Consider the following 13,500-nt stretch of genomic DNA (forward strand, 5'->3'; position numbering starts at 1 on the left):
GTGAGCGTATGTGTACGTGCGGGGATGCGCTGGACGCTGGGGCAAGATGGGTTTCTCTCCCTCCCTCTTCCTCCCGCTATGTGAGGGGCTCGCCAATGCAGTGAGAGTCTCTACAGAGACGAAGAGGAGCCGCACGATGCTAGTGCTGACATTCACCAGCGTAGCAGAAGTAGCGTCGACCCCACTGGATCCGCGTATTCGCCCCTCAATGATCGACCTTCCGAGGGAAAATGGGCCACCACGGCACACCGTGTCTGTGCCGCTTCAAGGAGGCCAAAACCCAGACAGCAGCAAAGTGGTTCTTTACACAGAAACAGAGACGAGTCGGCGACCTGTACGAAACAAACGCCGGCGATGTCGGCGAGAGAGAGAAAGAGAGAGGGGGAGGGGGAGGTAGTAGACGGTGTGGCTGTGACACACCCATGCCTGTAGGCTGGTGAGGCGAACACGCCACACGCATACGCTGCGTGAAAGAAATCGGGCGCCCGTAGGACAGCGATGTGCGTACATTCGGCACGCATGCACGCAAGAGAGACGATCCTCGCTACGGGGGGAGGAGGGGGGAGGGCAACAGGGCATATTACGAGAGCAGGATAGCGCTACACAGTACGGAGAGCTATAGGAGCGGGAGGGTCTCGCTTTACCGCTGTAAAATCCATTGATTGCGTGTGAAGGGCAAAGAGGAGAAATCGGGCACGCGCAGCGCATGGGAGCGGCACTCATCCGCCGCGTATCAACGTCCGCAATCGCATCTGACGGTGCCCAATTAGAGTGTCGCGGCGAGGTTCTCCGCAGAGAACTCAAGCGCTGCTGCCGCAAATGGACATGCGATAGGGAGCGAGGCCTCCACTCTGCCATTGTGGCCCGTCACAGCGACTTTCGCAGATGCAGCGGCCGTCGTCGTCTGCTCAATTGCCTGCACCATAGTGTAGCGCACGAGTGGTGGTACGAGGAAGGGGTGTGCGTGGCAGACATGGGCAAGGAGATCGAGGCCCCTTGCGGTCCTGGAACCGCCACGGCCCCGCTGATGTACCGCCTTCACCGCTCGTGAAAACGACTCCGGCGCCACGCCAAACGGCTCGTACAGCCCCTCAAAAGAGGTAAGAAGCCCCAAGAGCGCGTCTGCCTGGCCCTCCGCCTCCAGCAGTCGAATATAGGCTGTCAATGTGCTGCTGGTGTGCGGGACCATCTTGCCGGATACGTGCACGTGCTGGAGGCGCTTCCACAGAGTACGGGCCTCGGCGCGGCTCTCTGCCGTTCCCTCCCGCAGAAGCGCGATCATGACCGCTGCCGTGGTGGCGGGCGTTTCTCTCACCTTGTAGGCGCGCAGATTCTTCTCATAAACCTCTTTGGCGTGGCTGCCCGGGCTGCAGGCGAGGTATGCGTTCCACACGTGTGTGCTGGTGAGAAGCGAGTCGGCATGGCGCGTGCAGGCCTTGTCCGTGATGCGATCTGTTGCCTCTTGCATCTCCGCCAAGGAGGCGCCACAGCGGTGCAGCGCCCGCAGATACTCACCCCACGCTAAGGCAGGCATGTACGCTGGCCCGGAAGCCAGCGCAGGTGCAGATGGTGACGGAGAGGGACGAGATCGATGCAGGCAGAAACGCTCCGCCAGGGACTTCATTTTCGCTGTTTCACTTCCGGAAAACCGGCTGTCGTTGAGCCTGTGCAAACCCATTACCGACAGCAGCGGTGCCGACACGACAGGGTTCCAGCGAGGCGAGAAGGCAGCAGCAGTGCCGTTGCGCTTCGTGCCGTTATCGTCGAGAGATCCGCCTGCGTGCGTGAAACATGCAATCGCGCTAGTATCCACTTCCTCAAACGGCTTGTGTAGTTCCACACACACCTTATCCAGCTCGTCCAAGGACGGTGCAGTGAAGGAGGGCCTCAAGCTGCTGAAGCGCACAGTCTCCAGGAACAGTGCGATTATGTGCGAGCGGTCCTCGTGCACAGCCTTCATCAACTCAGACGAGCTCATACCGGACAGCGCAACTAGTGTCGACCACCGATGCACCAGAGACACCACAATGGCAGAGGCCATGTGCCAGTCCCTGAAGGTGCTGAGACACAGAACGGCGTAGAGGGCAACGGCTCGCTGCAGCTCGTGTGAGTAATGAAGGGCACGCAGAGCCGCCGAGAGAAGAGACTCTAGTCGATCACAGGTCTCCGGACCCGGAATCCGCTGGAAGCGCTCGGATTTTAAGTAGACCATTAAGCGCTGCGCTGGCGCCGGAAGCCGCGGCGGCAGCATCCGCTCGATCACCTCCGGCGAGAGGGATGGTGGTGTGCGGGATTCGCGGATCACGCAGTGCCGCATCACATCAGCCGAGCGCAGGCGCTGTCGCAGACGCGTGTCTCCACCGTTGGTGCTGCGCCACGCACCAAACATGATGCCAGGAGTGTGCGGGAGAGAGCTGATGCTCAGCCTAGTGGTGTTGTCAGCGGACAACGCCTCAGCGCTTGAGCGGGCCAACCTTGCCGGGGAGCCATGAGTAGCATAACGCGCGTCTAGCTCCTGCGCCAGGGTCGTCAGTTCCTGGGCGGCGCTAAGGGCCGTCGCGGGGGTTTTCTCGATGTGCTTGGCACTGGCAGACGTGGACACGACGTGCCGATGCACCAGCGCTGTGCTGTGCGCCTCGAGAAACGCACTGATGTACTGCTCCTTGTGGTAGGGGTTTGTTACCGCTTTCTTCTCCCGCAGGCGGCGGGTCTCAGCATGCGCTACTCGTCGAGCTGTCCTGCGCAACTCGAGCGATGGCGCATCGAGCACAGACCCGGCGAAGAGATGACACGTGTGCCGCATGACCGGTGAAGAGCAGTCTTTCGCGTGCACACACACACACACACACGCACAGAGAGAGAGACGAGAGAGACGAGCAAGCGGCAGGGACGCGTGCACGCCACGAAGAGGAGAGGAAGGGAGGACAGAGAAAGAGAAGCCGTAGAATCGACTTACCCAAGACACCACAACGGATTGGTCACCTGCGCAGCCGAGCGTGTTCTCAACGATCAGGTATTTGTGCAGATGTGTATGTGCGTGTATCTGTGGAGCGGGGAGGTGGACACCGGTTGTTGTGCGTTGCCGCCGTCTACTTCAACAGCCCCCATCGCATACAGCGAGTTCTGCGGCTATGAGAACATCAAAAACAAAGAAGAGGATGAGAGGAGAGGCGAAACAACCACAGCAGCTCGTGAAAGAGCACGTGCAGCGGAGCGCACACGACAGACAGAGGCAGGGGGGAGAAAGACACGCGAGGCGACGACGACGGCAAAGATTAGCAGAGAGCCAACACAAAACGACGGAGTCAGCGAGACGGGGACACATCCGTCCGATGAGCCCACTTAGCTCTTCCCTCCCCCATTTGCACACGCGTGCATCACTGGGTCAGCTGCCTCCACGGAGTCAATAGCTCCCGCAGTCCCTTTCGTTGCTCGTCGCCTCCTGACTACAACCCCAGCGCCTCTCGCAGCTCCTCCAGCTCTCGCTGATGAGACGCCATGAGCTCAGTCTCGCGCTTCAGCTCCGCAATGCTGACACGAAGGCGGGTAAGTCGGCGACGACGACACGTGTGCTCAGGGGCCTCTGAAGTGCTCCAGATGAAGCCGTGATCGCCTCGCAGCTCTTCCTCTCTGGACGGCCAGCGCGTGGCGTAGGTCCACGGACCCACTTCCCAGTCCTTCAGTTCTTTGACGAGACTCCTGACACGGTTTGTAGAGCTTCGCGCAAAATTGTGTGCGTCGGACCACGCCCTCGCCTCCGAGGCATCGGCCCACCGCCACTCCAGCGCCGCGGCCGCAGCGGGGTCTCTTACGGCAGTGCGGTTGAGCTGCTGCAGGTCGACGGCATGCCCGTCTTGCGCGTCGTCGTAGGGGAAGGTGGCGTGCAGCCGCCATGCTGCATCCTTGGCAGATGCCCGCTCTTCGTTCTGGAAAATGGTCACCATGTCGTAGGGGTGAAGGCTCGCCAAGTCCCTGGCCTGCCGCAGGCGCAGGTCCTCCAGCTCCAACCGGTACTTGTCTCGCTCCTGAACGTCCAGCAGGTGTTGCGGCACTTGTAGGGTCACAAAGTACGAGCTGAAGTCGAAACAGTTGCCGTAGCTCGCTGTTGCGGCACGCCTGTGCACGACAGCGTTGTACTGCGAGAGAAAGCCCATTGAGTGAACGCCGTCCTCCACGTCTGCTGGTCGGCAGAGGGTCAAGCGTGGCCTGACTGTCCCGCGGCTGTGCTTCGACGCATCAGGCGAGATGGAACCGGTCTCGCCCCTTGGTGAAAGAGAGCCTGCGCGGCCGTCCTCCTCGTCGGCCGCCTCCCGCTGCCGCAGCTCGTCCAGCTCTACCGAGAAGCGGATGTACAGATCATTGTGCCCATCCTTCCATGCGTAAAGCAACGCGTTGCGTTCCAGCGACTCCTCCACTTCGGCGACGCGGTGCAGTGCATACTGCCACTGTGACACGGTCGTGGCGGGCTCGTGTTGTGCGCCGTGGTCCTCGTCAGCAACGACCCCAGTCTCTGGGGTGCGACTGCCGCTCCGCGCCTTGGACTCTTCCTTCAAAAGTGCTATCTGCGCTGATATGTATGACGCCCGCGCCGCGGCGCCTTCTTCGATGATGACAGTGTGCGCGGCTACCGCAGAGCTCGCAGGTGCGCCGTCGCCTATGCACTGCGGCTTGTGTGTGCGGCGGTAGCGTGAGCTCCCGGCTCTGCTGCTCTCCGACGAGGAGCCGCGGCGGTAGCGGTGCTGAATGCCGCTGCGTTGACCAGCAGCAGAGACAGCTAGAGGCGAGGGACACGGAGGAGGAGAGCCGATGGCACGATTGCCGGCCTGCTGCATCGGCGGCACAGAGAGTGCGCTGTCAGAAACTTTCGCGTCGCCCGTCACACTCGACACTGAGTCCTTGAGTGGCGCCTCCACGACGGCCGGCGACGCTGACTCTTCGTGCTCGCCTGACAGATAAAAGAAGGCGGCCATCAGCGGGCGTGTTAAGCTGAAGAAGCGGTACGACTCGCGGCTGCCGGCTGCGGCGGTAGCGGATGATGACACCGCCGCCGCCTCTGAGGACTGTGCCGCTGCGCGGTCGGCTGCTGGAGACGTCTGCGACTCCGTCGGTGGCGCATTCAGGAATGGTGGGGCTCTGGTGACCATTCCGCCCGAGGCGTCCAAGTGCACAAAGTGTGAAGGTGCGGATGGGCCCCAGAGCTGCGTCGAGGCGCTCTTGAAGTACTGTATCATGCCGCCTGGTCGAGTCTCCTGCGATGCGGCGTGATGGTCTTGGGCAGTCGACGTCGAGGGCAGTAAATCATCCACTCCGCTCGTAGGGATAGAAGGCCCCGCGGTAAGGTCAGTCCCTTCGCGACCGTCTACCTCGTGCTGCTTGGTGTCGGTGAGGGTACCCACTCGTTCCAGAAACGGTAGCGGTACGCTCAGCAGCGTCTCCTGGTCATCCATGAAGAGCAGCAGGCGATTTGCCGTCCAGTCTGGCACCACAGACAGCACCACTGTCGAGACGGCAGACGCGCTCTCACGCGTGCGGCTGCTGTAGGACCTCTGAGGGGCGTACAGCTCCATCAGTACTGTGTACGGAAAAGTAACGGCGTGACGGGCAGCTGAGACGTCGTCGTTGTCGCCATTGTCGTCCGTGACCGTACTTTCCGCGGCTGGTGCCCCAGCACCGTTTGCGGCTGCAGGGGCGGTTGAGCCGCTCTCTGCCGCCGGCGACGAGGACGACCGCGAAGCAGGGACGCTGATGTCATCCAGCCAGGCCTCCAGGTCCGTGTCCTTGAACGACTCCGCCACCGGCTCTTTCCTCGTGGTGCCACTACCTTGATCACCGGCAGGAGATGCGGCAGCCAGTGCCGTCTCCCCCAGCGCATCGTGATCCACAGGCATCGGTGCGCTGCCAAGCAGCAGCACTGTGTCATTGTTCGTCACTGCCACCGTGCAGAACCAAGAATTCTCCTCCTCGCTCTCTGTGGCTTTCTCGACTACTAATCGGTGGCGGCCGAGGGGGACCCACTGGAGAAAACATTCCGAGGCGTCACGGCGAGAATCACAGCGGGGGCCGTCGCTGTTGGCGGTGTAAACCCGACACGTCTCCATAAGGTCTCCCGTGCACCCGCACAACTTCCACAGCTCCAGCGCAGGTCTCGCCAGCAAGAGCGTCAAGGGCGTGCCCACCTGGTATGGAGAGGAGTTCATGGCGATGCCGACATCGCACACGTCCGTCGGTGCCACCTCGTGCAGGAGGTGCACCTCTTCCAGCACAAAGGCGCGGCGTGGACCCCACAGGACCTTGAGAAGAACCACGTTGAGCTCGGCCGCCCCGCCACCTTCGCCGTCGCCCACCTGCTCTGGTGGCCTCGCATCGGCGGGCACGTCTCGTGCACGCGAGCAGAGGTACAGGCTCACCAGCTTGTACCCCCATGATGACGACGTCGACCGCGAGAAGGCGTTGTGGCAGCGGTTGCAGAGCTCCACACACGGACCGACGAGAGCGACGCGCGTGGCGACGCCGTGCTCGAGGTGGTAGACGACGCGCTCCGACATGGCCGCCTTCTCGATCGTGTTCAAGATGTGGTCCTCCTCGTCTGGCGTGAGGTGTTGCTGCTGCAAAGGCGCCTGGTAGTGACCGCTGCCGCCATGCCCGCCGCTATCCCTGGTGGAATTCGTGACGTCGCTAGGGCCTGTAGCCTTCCCCTTTTCTCTCGGACGCGCGTCGCTCTGCCGATACCACAGCGGCGCCTGCTCCAGGACGGACGCCACCTCCCTTTCAATGTCGAAGAGCACCACCATGCCCACCTCGTCGACGCTCACCACGGCCGGTGTCAGGGAGAACGGGCGACACGGCTCGAGAGCAAGCTGCGTGCACTGCATGCACACTACCTTGCTCGTCTGGTGCTGCGTGTGGTTCAGGCAGAAGTGCGCGCCGCTGCTCATGACGGACACGCCGTGCACGATGCGGTCGCTGCCGGACGCGACGCAGAAGTAGCGACTCCACTTGGAGAGGAAGAGAGAGCCGTTGACAAGGACCGGTTGCATGGCCGCGCACAGGTACGACTCGAGAATCTGGAACTCGTGGCGCGTTTCGATCAGCTCGAACACGCCTGTCGCCTCGCAGACGCCGTGCGGCACCGCAGCAGGCGATGCGCTGGGCACGGCAGCGTTGCTGGAGAGACGGCTTGCAAGCATGTTCAACGTCGAGGGCGGCGCCAGAGCAGGAAGCTGTCGCTCCCGATAAAGTCGAACGCCGGTGCGGTGCACCGTCAAAAGCGTGGAGAGCCCCACAACGCAGAGCGAGTTGATGCTGGCATTGGGGAATGGGTCCAACATGGCGGCTGAGGGGGGCCGATAAGGAGAGAAGCGGCAGGCGTGTGCGGTGTAGGGCCTCTTCGAGCGGCCGCGTGCTCGCCGAAGCCGGCGGCGGTCCGCAGAGGATTCAGAGCTGCCCTTCCTGTACCGTCCACTGCAGCTCGAGTGCGGCCCATTCACCGATGATGCCCTCGACGTCAGGGGCGCTGACCGAGGTGAGGCGTTTGCCGGACCATTTCCACTCGTCCTCAAACCTCTCGGTGAGGGGACGCTGCGGGGCATTATGACGTGATCACTCGCAGAAGACTCGGGAGATCGTGCGGGTGTGTTTGTACGCGCTTGTATGTAGACCGCAGTGCCGAGCCCTTCACCTGCTGCCGCTGCAGCACAGCATGCACCACACTGCAGTCAATGGAGAGAGGGAGGGGGCAGTCCGGCCGGCACGTGGAAGAGGTGGCGCGCTATAGCGATTACACGAGGCGCCGCCACCCACACAAGATGCCACGCACATTCAACGATACCGTTCGCGCAAGGCAGACCTCTGCAGCGGTAGCTCCCGCCGTCGAGAAAACAAAAGCGACGCGACGGCTGCTGCGCTGCTCCTGACGCGGGTCGATACAGAGAGAGAGAGCGAGAGAGAAAAGCAACGCAGCAATGAACGAATTACGAGTCCTGTGCTCCCTGAAGAAGGTTCACGTGACTCTCGTTTCGCGTCTGATGGCTCCTCACTCACTGAAAAACACCAGCCCGCTGATCCGCTGGACAAAGTGGAGTCGGTGGTGCGTGTATAGAATATAGGGGCGGAGAATGCGTCTCTCCAGCTTCGTTTTCGTCGCTTAGGATAACGCGATGCACAGTGAACGGCGCACGCGAGATCCTGTCACGACACCGGGCAAGCCGAGGGACGAAAGACGAGAGGAAAAGCAAAAGGGAGAAAGGGGCAATGATATTCGAGAAGACGTGGTGCAGACAGGAAGGCATTTCCACCCAACGCACCGATCCGAGTGCTTGCCCCTGCTCGAGGGCAGCCAGCGTCCTACTCACGTAAAGAGAAGAGGCGCAGAATGGATGTAGAACACGCGCAGAACGCCCATGGGACATACATGTGCTCCCGACACGCTTCTGCCACAGGACGAGTTCCCTTTAGCGCCGCCTCACGTTTTCTGTCGTTGTCTGGCCTTGCTTCGAAGCTCAGGAAGCACGCGAGCGTATCCTCACGTAAGCACATACACACACGCGCGCGCTCATAAAACGTCATTCAAGGAGGGTGGGAACCGAAGGAACGAAAACAGAAAAAGGTAAGCTCAAGCGTGGGGTGGGGGTGGGGATGGGGAGACGGCACCGCCCCCCCCCACACACACACACACCACCAAACATGTACGCCGACACATCATCGCAGCAAGACAGAGATTCGGTGACGCGCACACAAAACGGAAGAGAGAAAGAGAGAGAGAGCTATGGAAAGAAATGCACACAGAATGAAAGTGAACGAAGAAAAAAAGATAGAGAGGGAGGCAAGAAGATGGCGCCGACACATGAGCAGCAACAGCTCAGCGACGGCGGCAGCAGCAGCGCTTCATGCATGCGTTCGCCTCTGTGGGTCTGCTTGGATGCCTATGAGCGCTTGGCGTAGCCACCCCACAAATCCCCCATTTCGCCTCGAGAGGTGATGCAGATGGAAAGAGAGAAAATCCGTTGTGTGGCTGAGCTGGTCGCCGCTGCTCCCGCTCCCACTTTGCTGTCGTTTCGGCGATGATTGTGCGTCTACATAATAACCGACTGACGGGGTCCAGAAAACAAAGACGAAAGAAGAGGAAGCGTGGGAGCCAAAATGGGAGCACTGAGGAGTTTGATGACGCTGTAGGAGGGAAAGGAGAACACGCGTGAAGACTATCGACGCAGCCAGGTGCACAGCACGCGCGCAGATGGAGATTGAGGAGATAGAGGGAGAGTGGCCAACGGACCATTCGCAGTGTACACAGGCGATGTGAAAGGGTTCCAAAGGCGCGCTGATGGGACGGCTGCCGTGTCGCTCCTGACAGCATCGTGAAATCCACCTTCTCTCATCTTCTTCGACTGCATGCTGAGGACAGATATGGAGGAAGCTTTGCTGAAGTGCCGAATAGGTCACTCTAACATTGTCCTCCTGGAGTGATCTGACGGCAACGTAGCAGCTGAGAACACCGTCTAGCGTTCCCGAAAGCAGAAACAACAGCAACAGCGCACCTCTTCAAACAAAAAGTGCGCACAAGAGCGAGAAGTTGCTGGCGCTCGCCCGCACGCACACACACACACACATACACACACATACACACACACACATACACACACACATCTGGTTTTCCTCCCCCCACAAGATGGAAGAAAACGCACGAATAAACGAGGCCCAAAAGGCAGATGGGTCGCGGGGGCAGGAGAGGGACTGCGAGCACGTCTGCATGTCGACATTCAACATCCGGCCAACACACACACAGCGCACAGCGCACGGGGAGCCACAGCGACATGAGCCGAGCGAGCAACAACAACAACGAAAAAAAAACGAAGGATAACGGTGAGGACGATGCAGATGAGGGAAGGGGGGGGTGGGAGGCAAAACTGAGAAGAGAGGTTGAAGGCAAGCGTGGGCAATATGTCGACGAGTACACAACAGTAAACCTCCTCACGCACTCGCGGCCTTATCCCGTGCAGCACCAGAGACGGATGAAGCTCTCGGTAAACAGGGAGCTCTGCAGAGGTGGTGAGCATCACACAGACGAATACACCGAAGGACAGTGCTTGTGTGGGTATGTGTGCACAGTTCGCTTGTGCCCATGCAAGAGTTCATTAGGTGTGGGGATGGGGAGCCACATGAAAACAGCGCGAGTCCGAGTAGGTGGCAGCACTGCGTTGCGGAGGCGGCAGGCCAAACGAAGGACGGCTCAAAAGAAGGGAGAAAGGATCGCGGTACAGCTGTGATGGCCATGGATTGTGGAGGTGGGCGGGTAAGGTCGAGGGATGCGCATCGAGACTGACAAGTATGCATCGGTCGCCGCGCACACAGACGCCTCGCCACACGTCCCTTCGACTTCTTCGGCTGCTGCCCTGCAGAAGAAGCACTCGTGCCAGAGACTCAGCTCCTGCCCACATACGGCTACCACCCATTCAATCAAGTCCTTCTCTGCAGCCTACTCCTCCAGGATGCCAAACTCGCGCAGGCGCTCGTCCACGATCTCCTCCCCGATGCACTCAATCGGCTGCCGTGGAGTGCGGATCTGGTACTCAGCCGCTGTGTCCTCCATCATTCCTGTCTGCGCAAAGGATGGCATGTTGGCGAAGATGCGGCAGTTGCGGTCCACCCGCTTGAACTCCACCTTGATGCCGTTGCCAACGTACGTGTCGCACAGGAGGCCCATCACGTACGGCTTCGTCACGCTGGGGTCGTGGATGCGCGGGATGACAAAGTACGGGCTGTGCTCTGGTAAAAAGGTGTACTTCATCGCCACGTCGCGCGAGAAGTTGAACTTGAGCTGGCGGTCCGGCTTCTCCACAAGCGAGTTGCTGGTCGCGTCCAGCTTCTCCTTTTTGCCGCTGTGCCGGAACACGCTCAGCAGGAGTGCATGGTACTCCAGCGACGGGTCGTCGCGCTCGTCCTCCTGCGAGAGAGTGATGTAGGCCTCCGTCGGCGCGGAGACGTTGACCTCGAAAGAGACGGTCGGGATGCCCTGAGCGAACTCGCCACGGACGCGGTAGTCGAACCACGGAGTGCGCAGGTGGCAGCAGCCACCGCCGGAGAAGATCTTGAGCGCGTCACTCCACTCTACCCAAAACGTGCGGTCGGCATCCGTCGGGCTGCCGCCGTGCCGGTAGCACGCGTTGCGCACGGACGGGTACTTGCTCCAGCGCTTGTCGTTCTTGCTCCACGCGCCGGTCCACTCAGAGCCGTTGCCCCACGGGTTGCGGACGCGCAGCAGACGGAGGTCGAGGTCCTCGAAGTACTCCGTCTGCAGAACCGCGTAGCCATGGTGCAGGAGGAGGCCCATTTTCTCGTACGTCGCCTCCAGCTCCGGGTTGGCGCTGACGACGTTCGCGTTGCCAAACGCCTCGCCGCCGTCGGACGGGGTGCAGAGCACCTGCAAGTGTCCCATCCTGTTGTAAGACAGCATCTCCTGAAACAGCATGTCGTCGCCGCCCTGCGCATCCTCCCAGAAGCTCTCGTAGCGCGTCACTGGGAAGCCGGTGAACTCCGACAGCGGCTCCAGCGGATCGCCGCTCGCGATGTTCGCGTAGGAGCCGTGCACTTTCGCGTAGGTCTTCTCCAGCAGCGCCACCCACAAGCGCCGGATGTCCACCGCGCACCGGGCGAACTCGGGGCCGTCACGCGTCGCAGGCAAGAAGTCGTCCAGCAGCACCGGCAGCCACCAGCCGTTGAAGTTTATCGTGACCCAGTAGGCACCGAGGGCACGCTCGATCTTGCCGTTGGCGGCACTCACCGGGTGGCGGAAGAGGTCGTGCAGTCGGTCGCCGCTGGCGTCGGTCAGGGCAGCGATGGCGGAGACGAGGTAGGTGTCGCCGATGGAGCCGTGTGTCACCTGCGACGGCAGGATGTCGCGGCGGAAGAGGCGCACCTCCGTGAGCTGCTCCTCCGGGATCCAGGTGGAGGGGCGGTGCCACGGGATGAAGCGCGGCAGGTACGTGTCCACGTCAGCACGGTAGAGCGAGTAGTCGCACGGACGGAAGTCGCAGTCGATGTACGGCTTCTCGTTCTCCTCGCAGTACGCCAGCACCTTCTCCTCTGTCAGGTCGTCCTCACGCACGCCGATGGCCTGCGCCATGTCCATCAGGTCTTCAGCGATGCGGTCGTTGACTTCGCCGTAGAGGATGTCGCGCTTGTCGTCGTTCAGTGGCACCGCCTTGGCGCTGCACTTGAAGCCGTTGATCTTGCCGGCTACCAGCTTCGTCGTCTCGCCAGGGAAGACGACGAGGGAGGCAGACAGTTCGCTTGTGCCCATAACGTACATGTCGACCTTTTCGCCAGGCTGCAGGTCTGACTTGGCGCCGAAGGTGAACTTCACGTGCATCTCGTACTTGTCTGTGTCGTTGTAGTAGTACCAAGAGCCATCTGGCGTCACAACCTTGAAGAGCAGGCCGTTCTCGAAGACCGGTGTGACGTCGCCCTCAACGGAGGGGCCGTTTAACTGGTAGGTATGGCCCATGCGCTTCGTGCGGTCTTTCTCCGACATGTTCAAGATGGTCGTGTCAATCGTCTTGTCCTCGAATTCGTCGCACTCGCTGTCGTTCACGTACGGCGGCGGCAGGTCGCGGCGCGGTGGCACGTACTTCTTGGCTGTGTCTCCGTCGGACTGCAGGTTACGCATCTTCTGGATGTCCTTCATGCTACGCGGCAGCAAGTCCGGCAGCGGTGTCGGCACGCGCACGGGGTGCAGCGTGTCCTCGTCCATCTTGCTCGGACGTGTGGGCAGCGGCATCACGTAGCCCGGTGGGAACTCAAACGGCTGCGGCTCGGCCGTTGCAGCAGGCATCTTGTCGTGCTGTTGCTTGATGGGGGAAGAAAGGGGGGTAATACGGGTGAACAGCGGAGGTGTGTGTGTGTGTGTGTGTGTGTCTGTGTCAGGGAGGGGGTGAACTTCATGCAGTGATGGAGACGGTGATATTGCCAGCACAAAACAACAACCATCCAGAGCTGCAGTCGCCAGAGATGGAGAGAGGAGAGCAGAAGTGATGCAGACGTACATGACTGAGATGAGGTAGCGAGAGCCCGGACGTGCACGACACAGCACGACGTTGGGAGGGGGGGGGGTGACGGCAGTACACCATTGCCGAAAGCATGGCCCCCGCCGTCCTGCGACGAGGGACGGGACAGCGGGTAAGGCACGAATACGTTTTTCCCCTCTGCAGCTCCTGTCAAATGTTCTGTTGCCTGTCGGTGTCTGTGGCTGTGTCTTCGAAATGCGTGCGGGAGCGCGGAGTGGTTCCTGCGCACATGGAGGGGGAGCGAAAGAGCGAGAGAGGCGAGAGGCGGAGCGAAGAGAAAACGACAGCACACAAAAAGGAAAAGATACACGGGAAGTCACAGCAACAGAAAAGGATAAGCGAATGGTAGACAGGATAAGGATCCACAACAGCCACAGCTAGAGCACAGACATGTCTCCCCGCCTTTCCAGGACAGCGTAGCGCACGCGTAGGTAGGTGTCGA

The 13,500-nt window shown here is 60.9% G+C and overlaps 3 protein-coding genes across 3 annotated transcripts; all 3 read right to left on the reverse strand.

Moving 5' to 3' along the window:
• Positions 1–766: 766 nt before the first annotated feature.
• On the reverse strand, positions 767–2,803 carry LMJF_31_0370 (conserved hypothetical protein; the record flags this gene model as incomplete). The annotated part of the gene is made up of 1 exon (XM_001684970.1): positions 767–2,803. One exon carries the CDS (start codon positions 2,801–2,803, stop codon positions 767–769), a length of 2,037 nt encoding a protein of 678 aa, XP_001685022.1.
• Positions 2,804–3,446: 643 nt separating this feature from the next.
• Positions 3,447–7,589, reverse strand: LMJF_31_0380 (conserved hypothetical protein; the record flags this gene model as incomplete). The annotated part of the gene is made up of 1 exon (XM_001684971.1): positions 3,447–7,589. One exon carries the CDS (start codon positions 7,587–7,589, stop codon positions 3,447–3,449), a length of 4,143 nt encoding a protein of 1,380 aa, XP_001685023.1.
• Positions 7,590–10,471: 2,882 nt separating this feature from the next.
• On the reverse strand, positions 10,472–13,039 carry LMJF_31_0390 (putative calpain-like cysteine peptidase; the record flags this gene model as incomplete). Its single annotated transcript, XM_001684972.1, has 1 exon — positions 10,472–13,039. One exon carries the CDS (start codon positions 13,037–13,039, stop codon positions 10,472–10,474), a length of 2,568 nt encoding a protein of 855 aa, XP_001685024.1.
• Between the last annotated feature and the right edge of the window lie 461 nt (positions 13,040–13,500).

Source organism: Leishmania major, chromosome 31 (genome assembly GCF_000002725.2).
Source record: "Leishmania major strain Friedlin complete genome, chromosome 31".
Lineage (NCBI taxonomy): Eukaryota > Euglenozoa > Kinetoplastea > Trypanosomatida > Trypanosomatidae > Leishmania > Leishmania major.